At 43.9% G+C, this 24,391-nt stretch overlaps 1 protein-coding gene across 1 annotated transcript; it reads left to right on the forward strand.

Moving 5' to 3' along the window:
- Nucleotides 1-3,928: 3,928 nt before the first annotated feature.
- Nucleotides 3,929-23,686, forward strand: LOC121537087 (leucine-rich repeat, immunoglobulin-like domain and transmembrane domain-containing protein 3). The gene is made up of 4 exons (XM_041844855.1): nucleotides 3,929-4,105; nucleotides 5,386-5,852; nucleotides 22,139-22,444; nucleotides 22,638-23,686. Exons 1-4 carry the CDS (start codon nucleotides 3,990-3,992, stop codon nucleotides 23,684-23,686), a joined length of 1,938 nt encoding a protein of 645 aa, XP_041700789.1. The 5' UTR covers nucleotides 3,929-3,989.
- The last annotated feature ends 705 nt before the right edge of the window (nucleotides 23,687-24,391 follow it).

A 24,391-nucleotide genomic window follows, 5' to 3' on the forward strand; every position in this document is an offset into this window, starting at 1 on the left:
TAGTGCCCTCAGAGCTCATCACTAAGCTAAGGATCCTGGGACTAAACACCTCCCTCTGCAACTGGATCCTGGACTTCCTGACGGGCCGCCCCCAGGTGGTAAGGGTAGGTAACAACACATCTGCCACACTGATCCTCAACACGGGGGCCCCTCAGGGGTGCGTGCTCAGTCCCCTCCTGTACTCTCTGTTCACCCATGACTGCATGGCCAGGCATGACTCCAACACCATCATTAAGTTTGCCGACGACACAACAGTGGTAGGCCTGATCACCGACAACGATGAGACAGCCTATAGGGAGGAGGTCAGAGACCTGGCCGTGTGGTGCCAGGACAACAACCTCTCCCTCAACGTGACCAAGACAAAGGAGATGATTGTGGACTACAGGAAAAAAAAGAGGACTGAGCACGCCCCCATTCTCATCGACGGGGCTGTAGTGGAACAGGTTGAGAGCTTCAAGGTCCTTGGTGTCCACATCACCAACGAACTATCATGGTCCAAACACACCAAGACAGTCGTGAAGAGGGCACGACAAAGCCTATTCCCCCTCAGGAGACTGAAAAGATTTGGCATGGGTCCTCAGATCCTCAAAAAATTCTACAGCTGCACCATCGAGAGCATCCTGACTGGTTGCATCACCGCCTGGTATGGGAACTGCTTGGCCTCCGACCGCAAGGCACTACAGAGGGTAGTGCATACGGCCCAGTACATCACTGGGGCCAAGCTTCCTGCCATCCAGGACCTCTATACCAGGCGGTGTCAGAGGAAGGCCCTCAAAATTGTCAAAGACTCCAGCCACCCTAGTCATAGACTGTTCTCTCTGCTACCGCACGGCAAGCGGTACCGGAGTGCCAAGTCTAGGTCCAAAAGACTTCTCAACAGCTTCTACCCCCAAGCCATAAGACTCCTGAACAGCTAATCATGGCTACCCGGACTATTTGCACTGCCCCCCCACCCCATCCTTTTTACGCTGCTGCTACTCTGTTAATTATTTATGCATAGTCACTTTAACTCTACCCACATGTACATATTACCTCAACTACCTCAACTAGCCGGTGCCCCCGCACATTGACTCTGCAACGGTACCCCCCTGTATATAGAGCCTCCCTACTGTCACTTTATTTTACTTCTGCTCTTTTTTTTCTCAACACTTTTTTTGTTGTTGTTTTATTTTTTATTTTTTTGTTAAAAATAAATACACTGTTGGTTAAGGGCTGTAAGTAAGCATTTCACTGTAATGTCTGCACCTGTTGTATTCGGCGCATGTGACCAATAAAATTTGATTTGATTTGTCACCATAGACAGTCTCAAATCCACCTCAACTATACTGTTCTGCACGGATTATTCAAAACCATGGACTGAACTACCACCTCTATGCTGATGACACTCAAGTATACATCAGAACAAAATCTGACCCCTCTTTTGCCATGACCCAACTACACAACTACCTTCATACAGTTAGAGCATGGATGTACAACAGCTTTCTCAAACTTAACTGCTAGAAAATGGCGGTCCTTCTAATTGGTTCAGATACCCTCCTCAAACCAATGACCTGTGTTTGACCATTGAGGAGGCCACAGTCAATGCTTCCCCCAAGCCAAACACCTAGGCGTTGTCAAGGACTCCTCACTATCATTTGAATCCCACATTAATAACACCAGACGGCTGTCCTTCTTCTATCTCAAAAGCTTTGCCAGTATCTGCCCATTCCTCTCCTTCACAGATACTGAAAAACTAATCCATTCATTCATCTCCTGTAATTTGGATTAATGCAATAGCCTCCCCTATGGTCTCCCCTCCCACCTAGTTAACAGATTCCAACTTGTCCAAAACTCAGCTGCCCGCACATCAACCCCATCCCGTCATCACGTCACCCCCATCCTCCAGGACGTGCATTGGCTCCCCATGAAGGAGAGGATGGACTTCAAAGTGCAGCACCTCACTTTCAAAAATCCTACATGACTCCGCCCTCTCCTACCTCTCACAGCTCCTCCAGCCCCACTGCCCGGCCGCTCCCTACACTCCTCTGACTCGGGCTTCCTGATGGTCCCCAAGACCAGGCTTCGCACCATGGGTGACAGGGCCTTTGCCTCTGCTGCCCCTCGCCTTTGGAATGCCCTGTCCTCTCATGTCAGAGCTACCGATAGCATTCCTAGTTATAAAACCAGGCTTAAAACCAACCTGTTTCGAGAGGCTTTTAATACTGTTCATGTCTTAACTGACTTGTGCCACGCCATTTACTTTAAGTTCATATTCGTATATTGTATTATTTCTTATTGTTGTTGCAATGTCGAGAAGGAACCTGCAAGTAAGCATTTCATTGGACGGTGTATACCATGTGTATCCCGTACATAGGTCTAATAAAACTTGAAACTTCTCTCTAGCCATTGTAGGCCTTTTGTGTCTTTATGTAATGTGCTATGTGTTTTTATTGATTTTATGTTTTATTATTTAAAATGTTGTGGCACTTTGGGTTTTTGAAAAGCTTGTTACAAATAAAATGTATTATTATTATGCATGCATGCATGTATGTATTTATTTATGTATGTATGTATTTATGTATGTATGTTTGTATTTATGTATGTATGTACTGTATTACCCACACAGGCAAAAGTATGACCAAACCGCCTGCTTTTCTACCACCAGATACCCCTCTTTCTCTTAGTCAGGACCAAGCTAGGACCATCAACAGTCTGTTTCGGATCTACTCATAGGTAAATATATACATTTCACTAATCATTTATCACTATTCTTTTTTGATGAGTAAAATGGCTAATGTATCCATCTTTCCTTGAAATGTGTGTATTTTGGTGTTCTCATACAATAGATGTGTGAAGTGGCCATTTCTACACAGTGGATGTGAATATAACACCTCTTAGATAAGAGGTGGAGCTCATTCAAGACAAATTCTTCTTACATTACTGATATATTCACCTGGCACCTCACAGAAGGAAATCTTTATATAAAATACCATGTTAGGCAGTACATTATATGCTTGGTATATTTCAACAAAAATATAAAATATTTTTCAACTAATATCCCCCACACCCCAAATATCAGCCATAGTCATGAACTTTTTCAACATCAGCCCATACATTTCTAAGATTTAAGCACCATGTATGTACTTTGATTAGCTTTTATAACATGCAATTACATCAAATACAAACTTAAATTGTCCCCTGTGGTCCATCAACTACATTACTTAACTATGTAAAATTAAGTCTAGACTGAGTCGAATATGGAACCTCAGGTACTACTTATGTCATAGTTTCCTGTGTGTGTGTGTGTGTGTATGTGTGTGTGTGTGCAATTGTGTGTGGATGTGTGTGTTCTTGGAGGCCATGTTGTTGAGCTGTCAGTCCATGCCCAGTACAGTCTGGCCTCCTACGCCACCCCCATCAACCCCATCACCCCCTCCACCCCATCCCCTCCAGGAAGATAAATCACTCCCCAGACTACAGCTTGCACCTTTGTGTCACTCGGATCTCCCTCACGCAACCTTTAGGAAAAGGCCCAGCCCAGTGTCAGCACGGGCACGGCTAGTGCCATAACAGTGGAGGTTAGAAGAGCTGTAAGGGAGGAGTCAACAGAGTAAAGAGGCAGGACAGGACTAAATAGACTGGGGTGACGAAGGTTGTGTGTGTGTGTTGGGGGGGTGGGGACCTCCCCTGGCAGAAGTGTGGTAGCCGATTAGCGCTTGTGTCCCCAAGACTAATTTCCATCCTCCCTGTCCTGGCTTGCGTGACCTAGTCAGCCCCATAAAATCCTCCGCTAATCTGGCCTTACTGTCCCCCCCCCCCTTCTCCCATCCTAACAATGGATCACCTGTAAGTACTTCTTATGTGTGCAGCACTACGGGACTATTCGTATGATTTCCTTTCTACCAAATATTAGTTATTTTTTCGACCTTTCTAAATGAATTTGGATGTCTTAAACTCTACTCTTTCTCCTGACCTTGTGATGTGAGCACTTTGGGTTGATTTGGTGAACCATGCATCGTCTTCTCTACGCCCATGTCTTCCTGTGCTGCTTCAGTGTGGCCCATTCCTTCTGTCCTTCCCAGTGCACCTGTGATTACCACGGACGGAGTGACGGAACGGGGACCAGGTATTTACCATTATTTCTTAGAGGAAGGTGTCTTTAGGTATTTTATTATAGTGTAATCTGGACCCTTTTCCACAGACATACAGTATCACTATCTTTTAAAAATGGTCCATGTATTGTGGAATTAAGATCAATATCAAGATTCATCATGAGTTTAATCATGATTATTTTACCTGTTTTGCCATCTGGCAATTACGAAATATTTACATTTTGATTCATTATTATGTCAAGACAGTGGGTCCTTCTCAATAATTGTTTAGATTTGTATCAATTTAATTCATTCATGCTAGCAGACGTGTAGGAGGTTTGCTGTTTGTTTTCCCCTGGAAACTGGATTCTAGGTTTGATTGAATATACAGATATAGAGTAGCAGAACATATGATCCAAAGTTCTCTAATAATTCACAGTACATCCTGCCCCTCTTAGACTTTGAATTATGAGTTCAATAGAGGAGCACTTTTTCTCTCTCAATACCTATCACAATATTTAGGATGACCGGAATTCGAGAGTTGGGAGCACAACATGGAGTCTTGAAAAACAGTCTGTTTGCAAGTAGATAAGGGAAAATGATAATAGAACAACTTTTCTAAAGTTCCACAAGTATGTAAGAAATAAACTGTGCAGGTGGAAGCACAAAGTATAGGCCTACACATCATCTAGCTCAGATTTCTATCATCCTGGTCCGGTGTCTAGGCTTTTGTACCAGCCCAGCATTAACACACATGACTCAACATATTAAGGGCTAGATTATCAGATTAATCAGGTAGTTTAGTAGGCTACTGATCTGAAACAAAATCCTGCACACCATGTGGTTCTCAAGGACACGGACTGAAACCCCAACCCCTTCCAAACTGTAATCACTTATCTGACTAGACTGGATAGGCCGAAGCTATGTAATGGATCCCTTGATTTGACCTATCCAGAAGAGTGATAACTCCATGGAAGGGAGAGAGGAAAGATTTGCGATGTACACTACATGACCAAATGTATGTGGACACCTGCTCATCGAACATCTCATTCCAAAATCATGGGCATTAATATGGAGTTGGTCCCCCCTTTGTTGCTATAACAGCCTCCACTCTGTTGAAAGTCACTGAGCTCTTCAGTAAGGCCATTCTACTGCCAATGTTTGTCAATGGGGATTGCATGGCTATGTGCTCGATTTTATAAACCTGTCAGCAACGGGTGTGGCTGAAATAGCTGAATCCACAAATTTGAAGGGGTGTCCACATTTTTTATGTATAGTGTATTTAAACCAAGTCCATGTTTTCTGTTCCACTCAGATCGGTGCTGTGCAATGACCCAGACATGTCCGACATCCCCGTCAACGTCCCCGTGGATACGGTCAAACTGCGGGTAGAGAAGACGGCAGTGCGGCGCATCCCCACCGAGGCCTTCTACTACCTGAACGACCTGCGCTACCTGTGGATCACCTACAACTCTATCTCCTCTGTGGACGCCGCCGCCTTCTACAACCTCAAGGTCCTCCACGAACTGCGGCTGGACGGGAACCTGATTTCCACCTTCCCCTGGAAGTCCCTGAAGGAGATGCCCAGTCTGAGGACGCTGGATCTTCACAACAACCGCTTGACCGATGTGGCCGTGGAGGCTACCCCATACCTGGTCAACATCACCTATCTGGATATCTCCAGCAACAAGCTGACCACTCTGTCTTCTGACTTTGTGGATATCTGGCTGCCTTTCAACGGCATGCCCATCTCCTCCAACCTGTCCCAGAAAGTGGTGCTCGGTAAGAGAACTGGGAATGGGGTGTGAGTGGGTGATGTGGGAATGAGGGTTTAAGGTTAGGACTTAACCCACCCTCAAGAGCTACTGGTTGTGCAGGCTTTTGTCCATCCATCTCTAGCAAACTTGCTTCTACTGATCAGCTGCTCTTCAGGAAGATTTTGATTAGCTGACTCAGGTGTATTAGAGCAGGGCTGGAGCAAAACCCTGCACTCCCAGTGGCTCTCCAGGAGGTGGGTTGGCCACCCCTACAGTAAAGCAGGTGTTCAGAGATAACAGAACATGGGATTGACCTGCATAGGAGTGTGTAGAGTTTTTGGTCGTTACATAGCCCATAAATGCATTGTGTATACTTAGTGACTGCTAACTTTAACCCAAAGGCATATTTCAATCTTCACATTGAGGTTCCAAGACCTATTTGATTAACTCTGTATTTACAAAAAAAGATTGCAGTTTTGAAACTACAGTAACTGTAGTCGACTGTGGTATTTTGGATGCAGTAATTGCAGAATAACTGCAATGTACTGCAGTTATACTGCACTCTAACTGCAGTTACCCTGCATTTACATTTACATTTACGTCATTTAGCAGACGCTCTTATCCAGAGCGACTTACAGTTAGCACATACATTATTTTATCGAACCCACAACCCTGGCGTTGCAAACGCCATGCTCTACCAACTGAGCTACATCCCCTGCCGGCCATTCCCTCCCCTACCCTGGACGACGCTGGGCCAATTGTGCGCCGCCCCATGGGTCTCCCGGTCGCGGCCGGCTACGACAGAGCCTGGATTCGAACCAGGATCTCTAGTGGCACAGCTAGCACTGCGATGCAGTGCCTTAGACCACTGCGCCACTCGGGAGAGTGCGAAATTGTGCAAAATTACTGCAGTAAAAAAAAGGTGTTATATTGGACGCAGTATTTGTAGCATACTGCAGTTATACTGCAACCTGACTGAAATCTTTTTTCGTAAGGACACATGTAACTACTCCCACAATTATTATAAACATTCACACAATCCTAAGGTTAACCATTAGAAAGTTGAATAAATCTGATCCTGTATCAATGGTTAGGAGAGGCTTGGACCTCCTCAGGTTTAAACCTGTCCAGGCACACAGCTCTCAGACCAGTCTCTATGTACAACACAGACCACTAATAACAGGAACACATCCCACAATTATTATTGGGCAGTGTTAACTATACCATTTATAGATTTGTTTTTGGCTTACGTTTTAAAGAAGTCATATACACTACATGGCCAAAAGTATATGGACATCCCTTCAAATTCGTGGATTCGGTTATTTCAGCCACACCCGTTGCTGACAAGTGTATAAAATCAAGCACACATCCATGCAATCTCCATAGACGATTCGAATGGCCCGTACTGAAGAGATCAGTGACTTTCAACGTGGCACCGTCATAGCATGCCACCTTTCCAACAAGTCAGTTCGTCAAATTTCTGCCCTGCTAGAGCTGCCTCGGTCAACTGTGCTGTTATTGTGAAGTGGAAACGTCTAGGAGCAACAACAGCTCAGCTGCGAATGATAGGCCACACAAGCTCACAGAATGGGACTGCCGAGTGCTGAAGCTCATAGCGCATAAAAATTGTCTGTACAAAGCGAGGTCCATACAGAAATGGTTTGTTGAGATCGGTGTGGAAGAACTTGACTGGCCTGCACAGAGCCCTGACTTTGAACCCCATTGAACACCTTTGGGTTGAATTGGAACGCCAACTGCGAGCCAGGCCTAATCGCCCAACATCAATGCCTGATCTCACTAATGCTCTTGTGGCTCTCTTGGAAAAGTTCACTGCTGCTGTGTATGACTGAGCAGTGATTGTGAAATCGAAGTAAATTCGTTTTTTTTTTTTATGAACAGTGATTGTTAATTGAAATCGATCATTATGTTTCCCAATTTTATAGTCAATTAAATCAGTAAAAAAAAAATGCAATCTCATAACACATTTTTTGTCTGTTTTCCCTGTCAGTTCTTATATTGTTCTCTCTGAAAACTGAAGTTATTTCTGTAAAAGTTTTATATTCTATTACATTCTACAGCATGTCATGCATCTCAACCATTGAAAGTGCTATTACTTTAAACATGGACACCAGAAAAAATGTCTCAACAACAATTATAGATATTTTTTAGAGCAGGTGCATTATGTTGTCCCTCTTCTGGACAGCCTGGTTACGGAGGGCCACTCTGTTGTCTGCAGGATCAGGGAATGGCATCCCGTTTTTCGGAAGGCCCCCTGATGGGAACGTGAGTGCCATCTATGCACCCAATCACACCAGGGAACCCTCTGATCCTCTGGAACCCAGCCTCCAGAACTGGAAACTGGGTGGGTGTTGGCCACTTTATGTAGGTGGGCATCAGCTGGTTCAGGCCATCTACTATTTGGAGCAGTTACTGGAGCAAATTCTATTTGCAAAGAGGTCGGAAACACCACGAAAACTCTCCTGATTGGCCAACAGCCACAGAAAGGCAAACATGCGATCCTCCAGGCGTTCTCTTCTGTATGGAACCAGAGGGTTGAGTTCCTCACACAATATCTGAAAACAAAGCAAAATTGGATTCTGTCATGTTAGAGTTTTGTCCTTCACCACTGTAACACAGAGGCAATTATTAACTATACAATTATGTATTGTTCATTATAGGCTTACTGTTCACAATGTAGGCTACATTGTAATTTTACATTGTACTTTTACATTTTTACATTTGAATTATGTGCCCTTTGTGGCTGTAAGGTTCTGTATTTGTTTTCTTAATTCACCTTGTGTTCTTGTACGTAGCCCTGTCTTTCATTTTTGTTCATTGATTTCACCTGTGTTAGTTACCCACCTGGTCTCACCAGCTCCACATTTAGTTCAGTTCTTTCTGTTTGTGCCTTGTGAGGTATTGTTAGTTTTGACTCTACTAAGCCTTTTCCTAGCTTGTTTGTGAGAACCAGTTTTAGCCTTCATAATAATAATAATAATAATAATAAATAATAATAATAATAGCCTTCAGTCATAGTTTTGTTTCACCTGCCTGTTTATGACCATTGCTTGCCAGTGACCACGATTCCTGCCTTCTGCGAAGGCGTAATAAACACCTGCCGTGCTCTGCGCGTAAATCTACACCTTTTTGCTCCCTGCGTATTCATTACAGTGGGAAGTGTTGATAGATAAGGGGCCTTATAAATAATATACAGTACTTACTGTATAACATGCATAAATAACAATTTGACTGATTATAAAGTAATTGGGTACGGTATTGCATTTTTATAGCTTATCAGTTATCACACCCCGGCCGTCTGGTTGGTTGACTGTACACCTCACCCACCCAGCTGTCTGGTTGGTCAACTAACTAGCTGGCTGGTGTGCATTCGTACTTATAGATAGATAGCTAGCTACAATCATTGGGGATTTTCGTGACGCTTAACTCATCTGAAAATGAGACCGAAAGCCAAAGTCATTGTAGAGAGGGATACCTTTCTCCATAACCATATGAATAGAACGGGCGTCCCCATTCAAGTCAATGATGGCATAATGGGGGGGACTGGCGGCCATTGCGATTGTACCCATAGGAGCACAGCAGGAAGCAAAAGCAAGAAGCAAAAGCAGGAAGTGTACCCATCAATATGTGCTGTGATTTGTTGATTCAACTCAACTGACATTACAAAAATTCCATTCCATTGCATGAGCCACATCAGTTAACATCATTTGAATGAACATTCATTACCATGGAAATTATTGCATCATAATACCAGGCAGCCATTGCGAGTGTACCCATGAGTTTACCAGTCAAATTGCCAATGTTAGAGGTTCCAAGCCCATTCTATTCATTCTATTTCTATGCACATAAACCAAACTTTTCGGTGTTGATACACCCACTAAAAGTTGCAGCCATTCCGTGACATCGGGAACAGGATCTAAAACATAATCTATTATGGCAGATGCCATAGCTAAAGCCAACATTTTGCATGGTCGGTCCATGATGTTATCAGTAAGAGTAGCTAAAACTAACATTTCTGCAAAAAAAAATGTTTTGAAACAAACACAGTTCACAGCAAACGTTCGCATCAATCATAAGTGGGGTGCAGGCCATAATGCCCTAATGGGCGGGCCACCGCTGCTGGGGTAATGTTAATGGGTGTTTAAGGACAAGCTATTTTATCCCTGCTGAAAAAGCTTGTTTTACTGTATGCCCTGGCGGACTTGAAGGAGAAACAAGAGTAGCCTTTCCCTAAGGAAGACACACAATGTCCCATGTAAAGAATACAGACACTTCCCGTACCATCACATGATAGAATACCCTTTTCAGCACTGTTCAGAGGTTGGCCCACTTCAATACTGAAAGGCTGCATCAAGAGTGTATCACAGAGCAATATTTGAGCTAGTCTTTAGTAAAACAATTCTCTAAACTGAAGTTTTTTTTTATAATATCCAAAACCTGAGCTAAAGAGTTAGAAATTAAACAAATGATTAGCGGTTAATGTTATTTTTTCCAATAGGTCTATTACAGTTTTTGTCAATTGCGTATAAACATTTTTTGGAACAATGTGGTCGATTTTCAAAACAGAGTTCACAAGACACAGAACTCTGTGTCCTTTTGCAAAACAATAAATGAAGTTGCCCAAAAATCCCAGTAGATCAATACATTTTCTTTGCAGTCATGACAATCAAAATTGGAAGTTCAACTATCCAAAGATGCAGAATCATGGGCAAATATTCTCCTTTTATGCATATTTCACCAAACAATTTAATGCACATCAAATCAAATATTATTCATGATTAAAAAAAGAAAATAAGCACACTGTGAACAGGATTCATTAATCGGTATCACCACAATACAATTCCATGTATTCAATACATAGGCTGGTTTGCTTAGTTTTGTACACTTTCCATTGGCACACAGAAACACAATCCACAATTGAAATAAGGAAAGGTGAATACAATGGAGGAACTCAACTGATATGTATATATAGGCTTCAGTATACACCAACGCAAAGCTCTATAATATAAGGTCACAATGTTGGAGAGGGGATGACTTAGTAGTAACCCAAAGTTACTTAGAAGTTCTCTGCATGTCTGCAATATTGTAAAAAACCATCCTAAAATTGACAGTCCCCATTGCCTAGATCTTTCCCTATATTAGACATGATATGACACTGATGGGGTGATTTAGAATTTTGTGATTGACGGAAACAGTGAATACAATTGCACACATTTCTCTTCTGATGAAAACAATGTGTTAATATTCTGTGAACAAAACACTTGAGTTAATTTTGTATTCACTGATGACATATGTATTTAATGTTTTGCAAAATATGGTCTAAGATATGCAAGTCAGGTAAAAAGGCAAAAAACGATCAGAAGTTCTGTAAATGTATTAGAGCATTTGATCATTGCTGTTCTGCTATAGATAGGTTTCAACACAGATCCAAAGATTACAGTTGTTCTCAATTGTGTACAAGCAAAGTGGCAATCTGCAGTTCAGACAATAACAAAGCAGCATCCCACCACTACTTTGGTAAAAGCTGAGGAATGGGGCTGGAGAAATGTAACCACTCTGAAATTCATAGACAGAGCTACGGATGTAAGGACTGACTATCCATGACAACAAAATATAGTTTTATCCAAGTTTTGAGGCTACACAGTTTGTTTACAATTACGGAGTTTACACACATTGGAGTAAAAAAAGGTTATATATGAGGTTTTGATGGGGTAAGACAATTGAACTAAGCTCATGGGGTATGTATAAGTTCTATTCTTTAATAATCAAAGGGTATACAGTATATAATTTATATAAAGTCCAAACATGTAACAACTGCAGATTGCCCCTTTAACCTCTACGGGATCGGTGTCCCGTATACGGGACGGTTGAGCTAACGTGCGCTAATGTGATTAGCATGATTGTTTTAAGTAACAGCAAACTTTCCAGGACATAGACATGACTTATATGGGCAGAAAGCTTAAATTCTTGTTAATCTAACTGCACTGTCCAATTTACAGTAGATATTACAGTGAAAAAATACCATGCTATTGTTTGAGGAGAGTGCACAACGACAAAAAACCTAACACGGCAACTGGTTTGATAGATTCACCTCTAAAGGTAAATAATGTACTTACATTCAGTAATCTTGCGCTGATTTGTCATTCTAAGTGTCCCAGAGATAAAATGTAGTATAGTTTTGTTTGATAAAATCAATTTTTATATTCAAAATGTAGGAACTGGCTTCTACAGTTTGAACTGCTGCTGTCTCTGGCTCCACACCCACCCCACCCGGCCATCTAGATGTGTGAAAGTTGGTGTATAAGCTAATGATCCATCATGTATGATATTCCTGGGAGTGTGACAACTTACATTTTGTATTACCATATAATTGTTGTATGTTCTCTATAGTTATGCACTTGAAAATGTATCAAATTGACCAATTCGGCACATTTGGTCAGACTTGATACAAAATAGTCCAGTATTGCAATGCTTCACTGGATCAATCTGAAACTTTGCACATGCACTGCTGCCACCTAGTGGCCAAAATCTAAATTGCGTCTAAACTACAACATTTTATTGTGGCCTTTGTCTTACATTTCAAAGATGATGGAACAAAAAGAAAAATGGAAAACACATGTTTTTTTGTTTGTATTATCTTTTACCAGATCTAATGTGTTATATTATCCTACATTAATTTCACGTTTCCACTAACATCAACATTTTTCCTTTCAAATGGTATCTTAGTGGGCGGCAGGTAGCTTAGTGGTTAAGAGCGTTGTGCCAGTAACCGAAAGGTCGCTGGTTCTAATCCCTGAGCCAACTAGGTGAAAAATCTGTCGGTGTGCCCTTGAGCAAGGCACATAACCCTAATTGCTCCTGTAAGTCGCTCTGGATAAGAGCGTCTGCTAAATGACACAAAAAATACAAAGAAAAAAGAATATACATATCCTTGCAGTCAGATTTGGGTGTGTCATTTTAGGGGAAAATGGAAAAAAAGGGTCCGATCCTTAAGAGGTAAGACCAGGTAGTGCACTGAAGTATGTTGGGGAAAAAGCCAACACCAGATTTTTCTGTTGGGTTGGCCGCTCTTAAGTACAGCTAATCTGGTTAATTTTACTAAAGTGGGCTAAATCAGGGTCACACAGAATGTTTCTTGGTAGTCTTAAACACATCTACTTTGAAACAAAAGTATACAACTCACACACATGGTTATGGGCTTAAAACACCTGTACCATGTTAGATACAGGGTTGAAATGTATTCAATTTTGAGTCCCAATATTACACTTTACAGTATATACAGTGCATTCGGAAAGTATTCAGACCCCTTCACTTTTTCCACATTTTGTTACGTTTCAGCCTTATCTAAAATTGATTAAATAGTTTTTTCCCCCCTCATAAATCTACACACAATACCCTATAATGACAAAGCAAAAACAGGTTTTTAGAAATGTTAGCAAACGTATTAAAAATAAAAAACTGAAATATCACATTTACATAAGTATTCAGACACTTTACTCAGTACGTTGTTGAAGCACCTTTGGCAGTGATTACAACCTTGAGTCTTCTTGGGTATGGCGCTACAAGCTTGGAACACCTGTATTTGGGGAGTTTCTCAAATTCTTCTCTGCAGATCTTCTCAATGGGGAGCGTCGCTGCACAGCTATTTTCAGGTCTCTCCAGAGATGTTCGATCGGGTTCAAGTCTGGGATCTGGCTGGGCCACTCAAGGACATTCAGAGACTTGTCCCGAAGCCATCCTGCGTTGTTTTGTCTGTGTGCTTAGGGTCGTTGTCCTGTTGGAAGGTGAAGCGTCGCCCCAGTCTGAGGTCCTGAGTGCTCTGGAGCAGGTTTTCATCAAGGATCTCTCTGTACTTTGCTCCGTTCATCTTTCCCTCGATCCTGACTAGTCTCCCAGTCCCTGCCACTGAAAAACATCCCCACAGCATGATTCTGCCACCACCATGCTTCACCGTAGGGATGGTGCCAGGTTTCGTCCAGACGTGACGCTTGGCATTCAGGCCAAAGAGTTCAATCTTGGTTTCATCAGACCAGAGAAGCTTGTTTCTCATGGTCTGAGTCCTTTAGGTGCCTTTTGGCAAACTCGAAGTGGGCTGTCATGTGTCTTTTACTGAGGAGTGGCTTCCGTCTGGCCACTCTACTATAAAGACCCAATTGGTGGAGTGCTGCAGCGATGGTTGTCCTTCTGGAAGGTTATTCCATCTCCACAGAGGAACTCTGGAGCTCTGTCAGAGTGACCATAGGGTTCTTGGACACCTCACTGACCAAGGCCCTTTCCCCCGATTGCTCAGTTTGGCCGGGCGAAGTGGTTCCAAACTTCTTCTATTTAAGAATGATGGACGCCACTGTGTTCTTGGGGACCTTCAATGCTGCAGAAATGTTTTGGTAACCTTCCTCAGATCTGTGCCTCGACACAATCCTGTCTTGGAGCTCTACAGACAATTCCTTCGACCTCATGGCTTGGTTTTTCCTCTGACTTGCACTGTCAACTGTGGGACCTTATATAGACAGGTGTGTGACTTTCCAAATCATGTCCAATCAATTGAATTTACCACAGGTGGACTCCAATCAAGTTGTAGAAACATCTCAAGGATGATCAATGGAAACAGAATGCACCTGAGCTCAATTTCGAGTCTCATAGCAAAGAGTCGGAATACTTATGTAAATAAGCTATTGTTTTATATATAATTTTAGTTTGCGCTTTGTCATTAAGGGGTATTGTGTGTAGATTGATGAGGAACAACATTTATTTAATCCATTTTAGAATAAGGCAAAATGTAGAAAAAGTCAAGGGGTCTGAAATAAATCATGTTAATTAATTGTGAAATTATGAAAAATATTAATAACAATCCACCCATGAGGCCACGAGTGGGTGATTTGATAATTTGACTGCAGGAAAAGCTACGAGGTTTCTGCAACACACATGCACTTCCACGTGTGTGTGTGTGTGTGTGTGTGTGTGTGTGTGTGTGTGTGTGTGTGAACGTGCGTGTGAGAGGGAGAGAGAGAGAGAAAGAGAGAGAGTGTCACACCCTGATCGGTTTCACCTGTCTTGTGCTTGTCTCCAACCCCCACCAGGTGTCTCCAATTTGTCCACATTATCCCTTGTGTATTTATACCAGTGTTATCTGTTTGTCTGTTGCCAGTTCGTCTTGTCTCGTCAAGCTTACCAGCGTTTTGCCATTACCAGCGTTTTCTCTAGTCCCTGTTTTCCTGTTTTTCTCGGTTTTTACCATTCTGTCTGCCCTGAACCTTAGCCTGCCTGCCGTTCTGTACCTTGTGACACAGTTCTTGATTACCGACCTCTGCCTGCCCCGACCCTGTGCCTGCCTGCCGTTGCTGTGCCTTTAAGGCTCTGCTCTGGATTACTGACCTCTGCCTGCCCTTGACCTGTCGTTTGCCTGCCCCCTGTTTTTCTAAATAAACTTTTGCTATTTCGAACTGTCTGCATCTGGGTCTTATCCTGAGCCTTGATAGTACAAACTGGCCATGACGGACCCAGCGGACTCGGACTACCTCCGCAACGCCGTCTCCTCCCAAGGAGCCACCATTGGGAGGCACGAGGGGTTGCTTCATGGTCTTATGGAGGGTTTCCAGACCTTGGCCGAATGGCATGACCGCACGTTGAATACATTGCTGAAGAAATTCCATTGGTTGTCTGTTAGGTAACCTACTACAACGGTAACCTCCCAGCCCCTCAGTAACCCAGCTGTCAACAGCGCGTCTCTCCCGGCCACCCCGGCTTCCCGAGAACCCTGCTTACCTCCACCGGAACGCTTCGCTGGAGAGTCGGGACCCTGTCATGCGTTTCTCGCTCAGTGTTCCCTCATCTTTGAGCTGCAGCCCTCCTCCTTCCCCTCGGACTGCTGGACGATAACATACATCATTACACTGATGTCCGGGAGGGCTCTCGCCTGGGCTACGGCAGTGTGGGAACAACAGTCTGCCATGTGCTTCAGTCTGGAGGAGTTCGTGGATGAGGTGAAGAACGTTTTCGATTCTCCATTGTCTGGGAGAGAGGCTGCCTGGAAGTTGTTTTGGCAAGACTCCTGCAGTGTGACAGACTATGATGTGGATTTCCGCACATTGGCGGCTGAGAGTGCATGGAACCCGGAATCGCTGTTCGACAAGTTCCTGCACGGATTATCGGAAGTTAAGGATGAGCTAGCAGCCCGGGAACTACCTACGGATCTCGACTCACTTATCGCCTTGACTATCCAGATTGATGGGCGGCTGTGGGAATGTAGGAAGGAGAGGAGGTCCGATTCCACGGGAACCTGAGGGGACTTAATAAGCAGGAATTGGATAGCCTTTCTGTGGTTCCCTGACACTTGTAGATGGATGGGAGTGGTATTGTGGGTGACCCTGCCTATAGAGGGCCCATCCAGCGCTCTAACGTCCATGGGAATGGAGAGGGGCTGAGTGGGGTTGTCCAGCTCGGACGCCAGAGTAGCGTCCATAAAATTCTCATCGGCCCCTGAGTCGATGAGTACCCAGAGAGATTTTTACTGGATCCCCCACAGCAGGGTGGCATGGAGAGGGGTGCGAGTAAGGTGAGAGGGAAAGTTCTTCGTGTGTCCCACCAGAGTACTCGTCCCTACCAGTGAGCCTGGTCTTTTTAGTGGACAGGAGGACACAAAATTACCAGTAGTCCCGCAATACAGACAACTGTTAGTGTTAAACCTGCGTAAACACTCTGCCTAGTTGCATTGGCTCGGGAAGAGGCGAATCAACATACTTCGGAGACTCTCGGGGAAACTTGGGTTGCCTCTAATTCTCTTGGAGACGGAGACGTCGGGGACTTCAGGGATGCCTAGGCAGAGTGTTTATGCAGGCTTAACACTAACAGATGTCTGTATTGTGGGCTACTGGTCATTTTGTGTCCTCCTGTCCACTAAAACGACCAGGCTCACCGGTAGGGACAAGTACTCTAGTGGGCCATACAGAGAACTTTCCCTCTCCCCTTACTCGCACCCCTCTCCATGTCACCCTGCTGTGGGGGATCCAGTAAAAATCTCTCCGGGTACCCATCGACTCAGGGGAGGAATTACGATGTGGGGAATCGTGAGCTTCTCGTGGTGAAGATGGCGTAGGATGGCGTTTCATTGTGTGGATGGATCATAAGAACCTGGAATATCTCCACACCACCAAGCGTATCAATTCCAGGAAAACTAGGTGGGCCCTGCTTTTCACCCGGTTTAACTTCTCCCTCTCCTACAGCCCGGTTTCCAAGAATATCAAGCCAGATGCGCTCTCATGCCGCTATAGCCCAGCGGCTACCCCTTCGGACCCTGAGACCATCCTCCCCAGCTCGTGTCTGGCGGCAGCTCTCAGCTTGGGAATTGAGAAGCAGGTCCGTGAGGTGCAGCATTCCCAGCCGAACCTGAGGGGGGCCCAGATAACTGGATCTTTGTTCCTGACGCTGTCCGCCCCTCGGTCCTGGAGTGGGCCCACTCCTCCAGGCTTACCTGCCACCCGGGTTCCCGTCGGACCCTGGCCTTTGTGCAACAACGCTTTTGGGGGCCTACCATGGTCCATGACGTCTCCGCGTTTGAAGTCACCTGCACGATCTGTGCGCAGAATAAGACTCCTCTGCAAGCTCCAGCTGGTCTCCTTCAACCCCTTCCTGTCCCTCACCGTCCCTGGTCACACATATCCCTGGACTTCGTCACTGGTCTCCCCCCGTCTGACGGCACACCGTCATCCTTACTGTGGTGTTCCGGTTTTCCAAAGCCGCCCATTTCATTCCTCTCCCCAAACTACCCTCTGCCAAAGAGACGGCCCAGCTCATGGTGCAGCATGTCTTCCGGATCCATGGACTCCCGGTGTACATGGTATCTGACCGGGGTCCTCAGTTCTCTTCCCAGTTCTGGAAGGCGTTCTGCACGCTCATTGGGACATTGGCCAGCCTGTTCTCCGGGATCCACCACCAGTCTAACGGCCAGTCGGAGCGAGCCAATCAGGACCTGGAGACAACTCTTCGCTGCCTTTTATCCACCAACCCCACCACCTGGAGGCAGAAACTTGTGTGGGTTGAGTATGCCCGCAACACCCTTCCTTGCTCTGCCACTGGTCTCTCGCCTTTTGAGTGTTCTCTGGAATATCAGCCCCCACTCTTCCCGGAACAAGAGGAAGAGGTCGGTATACACTCGGCACAGATGTTCGTCAGCCGCTGTCGCCGTACCTGGAAGAGAGCCTGGTCGGCTCTTCTCAAGACCACCTCCAGGTATCGACGACAGGCGGAGGGTATGGCTGTCCACTCGGGATCTGCCCCTCCGGGTGGAGTCCAGCAAACTTTCCCCCTGTTTTATAGGCCATCTCCAAGATCATTAGCCCCTCCGCTGTTCATCTTCTGTTGCCCAGTACCCTCCGTATACATCCCACTTTTCATGTGTCTAGGGTTAAACCTACAGTACTGGTCAAAAGTTTGGACACACCTGCTCATTCAAGGGTTTTTCTTTATTTTTTACTATTTTCTACATTGTAGAATAATAGTGAAGACATCAAAACTATGAAATAACACATATGGAATCATGTAGTAAACAAAAAAGTGTTAAACAAATCAAAATATATTTGAGATTTGAGATTTCTCAAATAGCCACCCTTTGCCTTGATGACAGTTTTGCACACTCTTGGCATTCTCTCAACCAGCTTCACCTGGAATGATTTGCCAACAGTCTTGAAGGAGTTCCCACATATGCTGAGCACTTGTTGGCTGCTTTTCCTTCACTCTACGGTCCGACTCATCCCAAACCATCTCAATTGGGTTGAGGTCGGGGGATTGTGGAGACCAGGTCATCTGATGCAGCACTCCATCACTCTCCTTCTTGGTAAAATAGCCCTTACGCAGCCTGGAGGTTTGTTGGGTCATTCTCCTATTGAAAAACAAATGAAAGTCCCACTAAGCCCAAAACAGATGGGATGGCATATCACTGCAGCATATTGTGATAGATATGCTGGTTAAGTGTGCCTTGAAATCTAAATAAACCACAGACAGTGTCACCAGCAAAGCATCCCCAAACCATAACACCTCCTCCTCCATGCTTTATGGTGGGAAATACACATGCAGAGATCATCCGTTCACCAACACCCGCGTCTCACAAAGCCACGGCGGTTGGAACCAAAAATCTCAAATTTGGAGACCAGGCCAAAGCACACATTTCCACCAGTCTAATGTACATTGCTTGTGTTTCTTGGCCCAAGGAAGTCTCTCTTCTTATTGGTGTCCTTTAGTAGTGGTTTCTTTGCAGTAATTTGACCATGAAGGCCTGATTCACATAGTCTTCTCTGAACAGTTGATGTTGAGATGTGTCTGTCACTTGAACTCTGTGAAGCACTTATTTGGGCTGCAATTCTGAGGCTTGTAACTCTAATGAACTTATCCTCTGCAGCAGAGGTAACTCTGGGTCTTCCATTCCTGTGGCAGTCCTCAAGAAGCCAGTTTCATCATAGCGCTTGATGGTTTTTGCGACTGCACTTGAAGAAACTTTGAAAGTTCTTGAAACGTTCCGTATTGACTGACCTTCATGTCTTAAAGTAATGATGGACTGTAGTTTCTCTTTGCTTATTTGATCTGTTCTTGCCATAATATGGACTTGGTCTTTTACCAAATAGGGCTATCTTCTGTATACCCTCACTACCTTGTCACAACAAAACTGATTGGCTCAAACGCATTAAGAAGGATAGAAATTCCACAAATTAACTTTTAACAAGGCACACCTGTTAATTAAAATGCATTCCTGGTGACTATCTCATGAAGCTGGATGAGATAATGCCAAGAGTGTGCAAAGCTGTCATCAAGGCAAATGGTGGCTATTTGAAGAATCTCAAATATTAAATATATTTTGATTTGTTTAACACTTTTTTGGTTACTACATGATTCCATATGTGTTATTTCATAGTTTTGATGTCTTCACTATTATTCTACAATGTAAAAAATTGTAGAAATAAAGAAAAACACCAGAATGAGTAGGTGTGTTCAAACTTTTCATTGGTTGTGTATGTCTAATAGTCCTTTGTCTCCTGTTTCCAGGCCACCCCTCTCCCCCGTCTCATCTACGGCCAACCGGCGTACACGGTGGGGCGCCTCCTGAACGTTCGACCTCGGGGCAGGGGATTCCAGTACCTGGTTGACTGGGAGGGTTATGGCCCGGAGGAGAGGTGCTGGGTCCCTGCTAGGGGCATCCTGGACCCAGGCCTCATCGCTGAGTTCCACCGCCGGCACCCCGGTCAACCAGGTATGCGCCCAGGTAGGACGCCAGTTGGTGTCCCTAGAGGGGTTGGGGGTACTGCAACACCCTGATCGGTTTCACCGGTCTTGTGCTTTTCTCCACCCCCCCACCAGGTGACTCCCATTTGTCCCCATTATCCCCTGTGAATTTATACCAGTGTTTTCTGTTTGTCTGTTGCCAGTTCGTCTTGTCTCGTCAAGCTTACCAGTGTTTTTCCCATACTCCTGTTTTCCAATGTTTTTTTGGACTCTGCTCTGGTTACTGACCTCTGCTTGCCCTTGACCTGTCATTTCCTGCCCCCTGTTTTTCTAAATAAACTTTTGCTATTTCGAACTGTCTGCATCTGGGTCTTATCCTGAGCCTTGATAGAGAGAGTGTTTGTGCATGTGTGTTCATGTGTGTTTGAGTATGTGTATCTACACTGTAAAAAAATATTCTGGGGTGAATTGAAATTGTCAAAAAAATGTCATTTCAAATATTAGTTAATTTAATTTTACACAAAAATGTAAAGGTAGACTCAATGATATGACGTAGATGCAGATAGTAAACAGCAGAGTGGGTACATTTCTGCCACAACTAAGAGCGCTGAAGCATGAGGCTCATCTTCTCTGCTGTTTTAGTGCCCTGGCTACTACACTGTACACAATGTGAAGCAAACCTGTGCACATGCACAGATGCTGTGTGTGACTGTGTGAGAGCAAAGTGTTGCATCTCGCTCTTCTCAATATCTCCAGTGCTGCTCGTGGCAATGTAATTTTGCTGAGTCTACTTTTAAGAACAAATCAAAGTTAATATGTTGCTAAAATGTTAAGTCTCTTTATGAGGGTAACCAAAGAGAGAGAACATTGAGTGATTTAATTTACTCCATTTTAATAATATTTCTCTAAACTTAATAATTTTAAGTTCTTGCAACAATGTGCCACGGGGCTCCGCTTTTAGAGGATTGTGGGTAATTCAAAATGTTTAGACTTTCTGATTATTTTACATAATGTTTTATGTATGTTTGAAGAAAGAAAATTATATTTATATTTTAGAATTAAGCAGCTTGTTGTGTCATGAGGTGTAATTGATCATGATGAATGGATAACAAAACTGTCAGGCAAATTGACGTTCAATGATGAGACCACCCATTCCCACCATCACCACTCTTCATGACAGAGGCAAATGCAACACTGCAGTTTTACCTCCAATTACCACTGGTGGATTGAGCACTGTGCTCAAGAATGCCTGACAAAGTGGGTTAAAATGACAAATGATAGAATACATTAAACAATTTTAAACATTGTGTTTGTGAAACACTAACATTTTGGGTTCACTACTCAATAATATTTTGTGTAATTGTGTTGCCTTGAAGGGACAGTGCAGTCAAAAACGTGATTTTCCTGTAGTTTTTAATGATATTTCCACACTATAAGGTCGAAATAACACTGAAATTGTGAAAATGATGATAATGCCCTAGAATTTCAGCATGTTCTGGTGGAATTGAGTTTTTTGGCCCACAGCATGACATCACAATCTGATCTGATTTCTGACCAATGACCAGTCATCTTTTATTTGTATCTGTATCCTCCTACTTTGAAGGGGTAAGCGGACTGGTAAATCTGATCATTAGGGTAATGCAGAAGGATGACTCAGTTGTGACGCTACTGTATGCATACCTAGAATGAGAACACTAAGTTACACATTCTAGCTGTACAGAAAATAAATGATGTATAGTTTTGTTTCTATAATTTGGGTGGGAATATTTATGAACATGGAAATCATAGCATATTATGCAGTCAATGTTTTTGTTGAACTTAGATATGTACAAGATGTACAGAGAATAGAACATATCATGTTAGAGGTATACTTCAACTAAAATACAAAATGTGTATAATTTGTGTATGAGCTAGGAGAGACTGCAATTTACATTCATAGCCACATTAGCATTAGCACTAATCACAGCATTGTTAGCATGTTCTTAATCTCGGATCCACTGCCATGTTCCTAACCTTTTCACAAACATAAATGTAAGTTGAATTTAACATTACAATCACAAATATTTCCATTTTTGTGCCCTGCAGGTCTTCAGGACAACCCGTGGGTCTGTGACTGCAGGATCTCCAAGCTGATTGAGCTCTCCAAAATGTCTGACATGTCAGTGGTACTAATGGACCAGTTCCTGTCCTGCAGCGGGCCTGAGAACCTGGCTGGCGTTATGTTCCAAAGGGCGGAGCTGGACCAATGTCTCAAGCCATCCATCATGATGTCAGCCACCAAGATCACAGCCTCGTTGGGCAGCAACGTGCTCCTGCGCTGTGATGCCACGGGTTACCCCACGCCTACCCTCATCTGGACTACTTCAGATGGCTCACCTGTCAACAACACAGGTATCAACAGTGAAACAATTTATTATAAGAAAATGCATACAGTGTGTTATTCAACATGTTTATCAAAAATAGTTTTAGTTAATTAATTTGTTAAGATTTACTTATGTTCTACAGTTGATCTTTGTGATTCATTAAAATAAAGTCTACATCTTGGCAATGATTAAGTCTTTGCATTTTCATGATCTACCTATAGTTGTCCAGGAGTCTCCGGGAGAGGGTGTCCAATGGTCCATCATCAGCCTGAATGGGATCTCGTACAAAGACAACGGGGAGTACAGCTGCAAGGCTAAGAACTTCGCTGGCAATGCAGAGGCTGCCATCACCCTGTCTGTGGCAGGTTATGACGCTGCAACCATGCCCCCAGAGAGGCCCAACATAGAAGCTGGAGGGAATAACCCATCCACAACGTCCTCTGCTCCGGCAACTGGCTTCCCCAACTCCCCTAGTGCCCCGTCTACCACCACTGCCCCACCCACGACCACGCATCCAGCCGTCTTGCCACCCGTCCTCACCAAGAAGAAACCCACGCCCAGCAGCGTGCAGCAGATAGCCCCACCCAAACCATCCAAGATCCAGAAAGACAGCGACAGGAAGCTAGCGGCGGATCAGAGGAAAAATAAAGTTGCTTCCAAGTCTGTCCAAGATCTCGAGATCGTGGAAGAAACACCGGATAGCGCGGTTCTACTCTGGACGACCAACGGTTTGCAGAGCAATGCACCTCTCACCATTGTTTACTCCACTTATGATGAGGACGACGACTCCAAAAGGACAGTGGATACCGATGCCGGGAGTGGCAAAGTCCTACTCGAAGGCTTGACTTCTGGAATGAGGTACCAGGTTTGTCTGGTTGCCAAGGGAAGTGCCGCGGGGAAAGACCCCTGTATCAACTTCTTCACCCTGGACCTTGTTGAGGACGATGCTGCAAACAAGCTGCTGATGATCATCAGCGGCTTTGCCTGCGCCGTGGCTTTACCTGTCATCGGTTTGCTGGTCTACAAGATCCTCTTACTCCACTGCAAGAGCAGAGTGCCAGGTTCGGACGACGAGCTATCTAAAGACACGTATGTGAAGTTTGAGACGATATCGATGAAGCAGAGGACCTTGAACGCTAATCCCACTGAATTGTGGACCTACAGGCAGACCAAAGAGTCCCAAGAGAAGATGCTCCTCTGCTCCAGGTCCAGCATTGACTCACAAATGACATACAAGAGTGACAGTTCCAGATCGGAATTTTTGTGCTAGCATTAGATTAAGACTCTACATGACTCGAAAGTTATGACAAACTCTGGAGATCTTTTTGAGGAAAACTACAAGGTTTTGCGTGTTCAAAGCTTTATGTCAATGATTGCCAGATGAATCACTGATTGTTACAGCCTTAATTTCTTTGTAAAAAAAAACAACAACTTTGAGATACAGTGAGCTCCAAAAGTTTTGGGACAGTGACAACTGTTTTGTTGTTTTGGCTCTGTACTACAGCACTTTGGATTTGAAATGATACATTCACTATGAGGTTAAAGTGCAGACTGTCGTGAAAGGTTTAGAAATTACAGCACTTTTTGTACATAGTCCCCCCATTTTATGAGACCAAAAGTATTGGGACAAATTCACATATATGTGTATTAAAGTAGTCAAAAGTGTATTATATGGTCCCACATTCCTAGCACACAATGATTACATCAAGCTTGTGACTCTACAAAATTGTTGGATGCATTTGCTGGTTGTTTTGGTTGTTTTTCAGATTATTTTGTGCCCAATAGAAATAATGTATTGTGTCATTTTGGAATCACTTTTATTGTAAATAAGAATAGAATATGTTTCTAAATACTTCTACGTTAATCTGGATGCTACCATGATTACGGATAGTCCTGAAACAATTGTGAATAATGATGAGTGAGAAAGTTACAGACACACAAGTATCATAGCCGCAAGATATGCTAACCTCTGACC

Source organism: Coregonus clupeaformis, chromosome 2 (assembly GCF_020615455.1).
Source record: "Coregonus clupeaformis isolate EN_2021a chromosome 2, ASM2061545v1, whole genome shotgun sequence".
NCBI classification, from domain to species: Eukaryota; Metazoa; Chordata; class Actinopteri; order Salmoniformes; family Salmonidae; genus Coregonus; species Coregonus clupeaformis.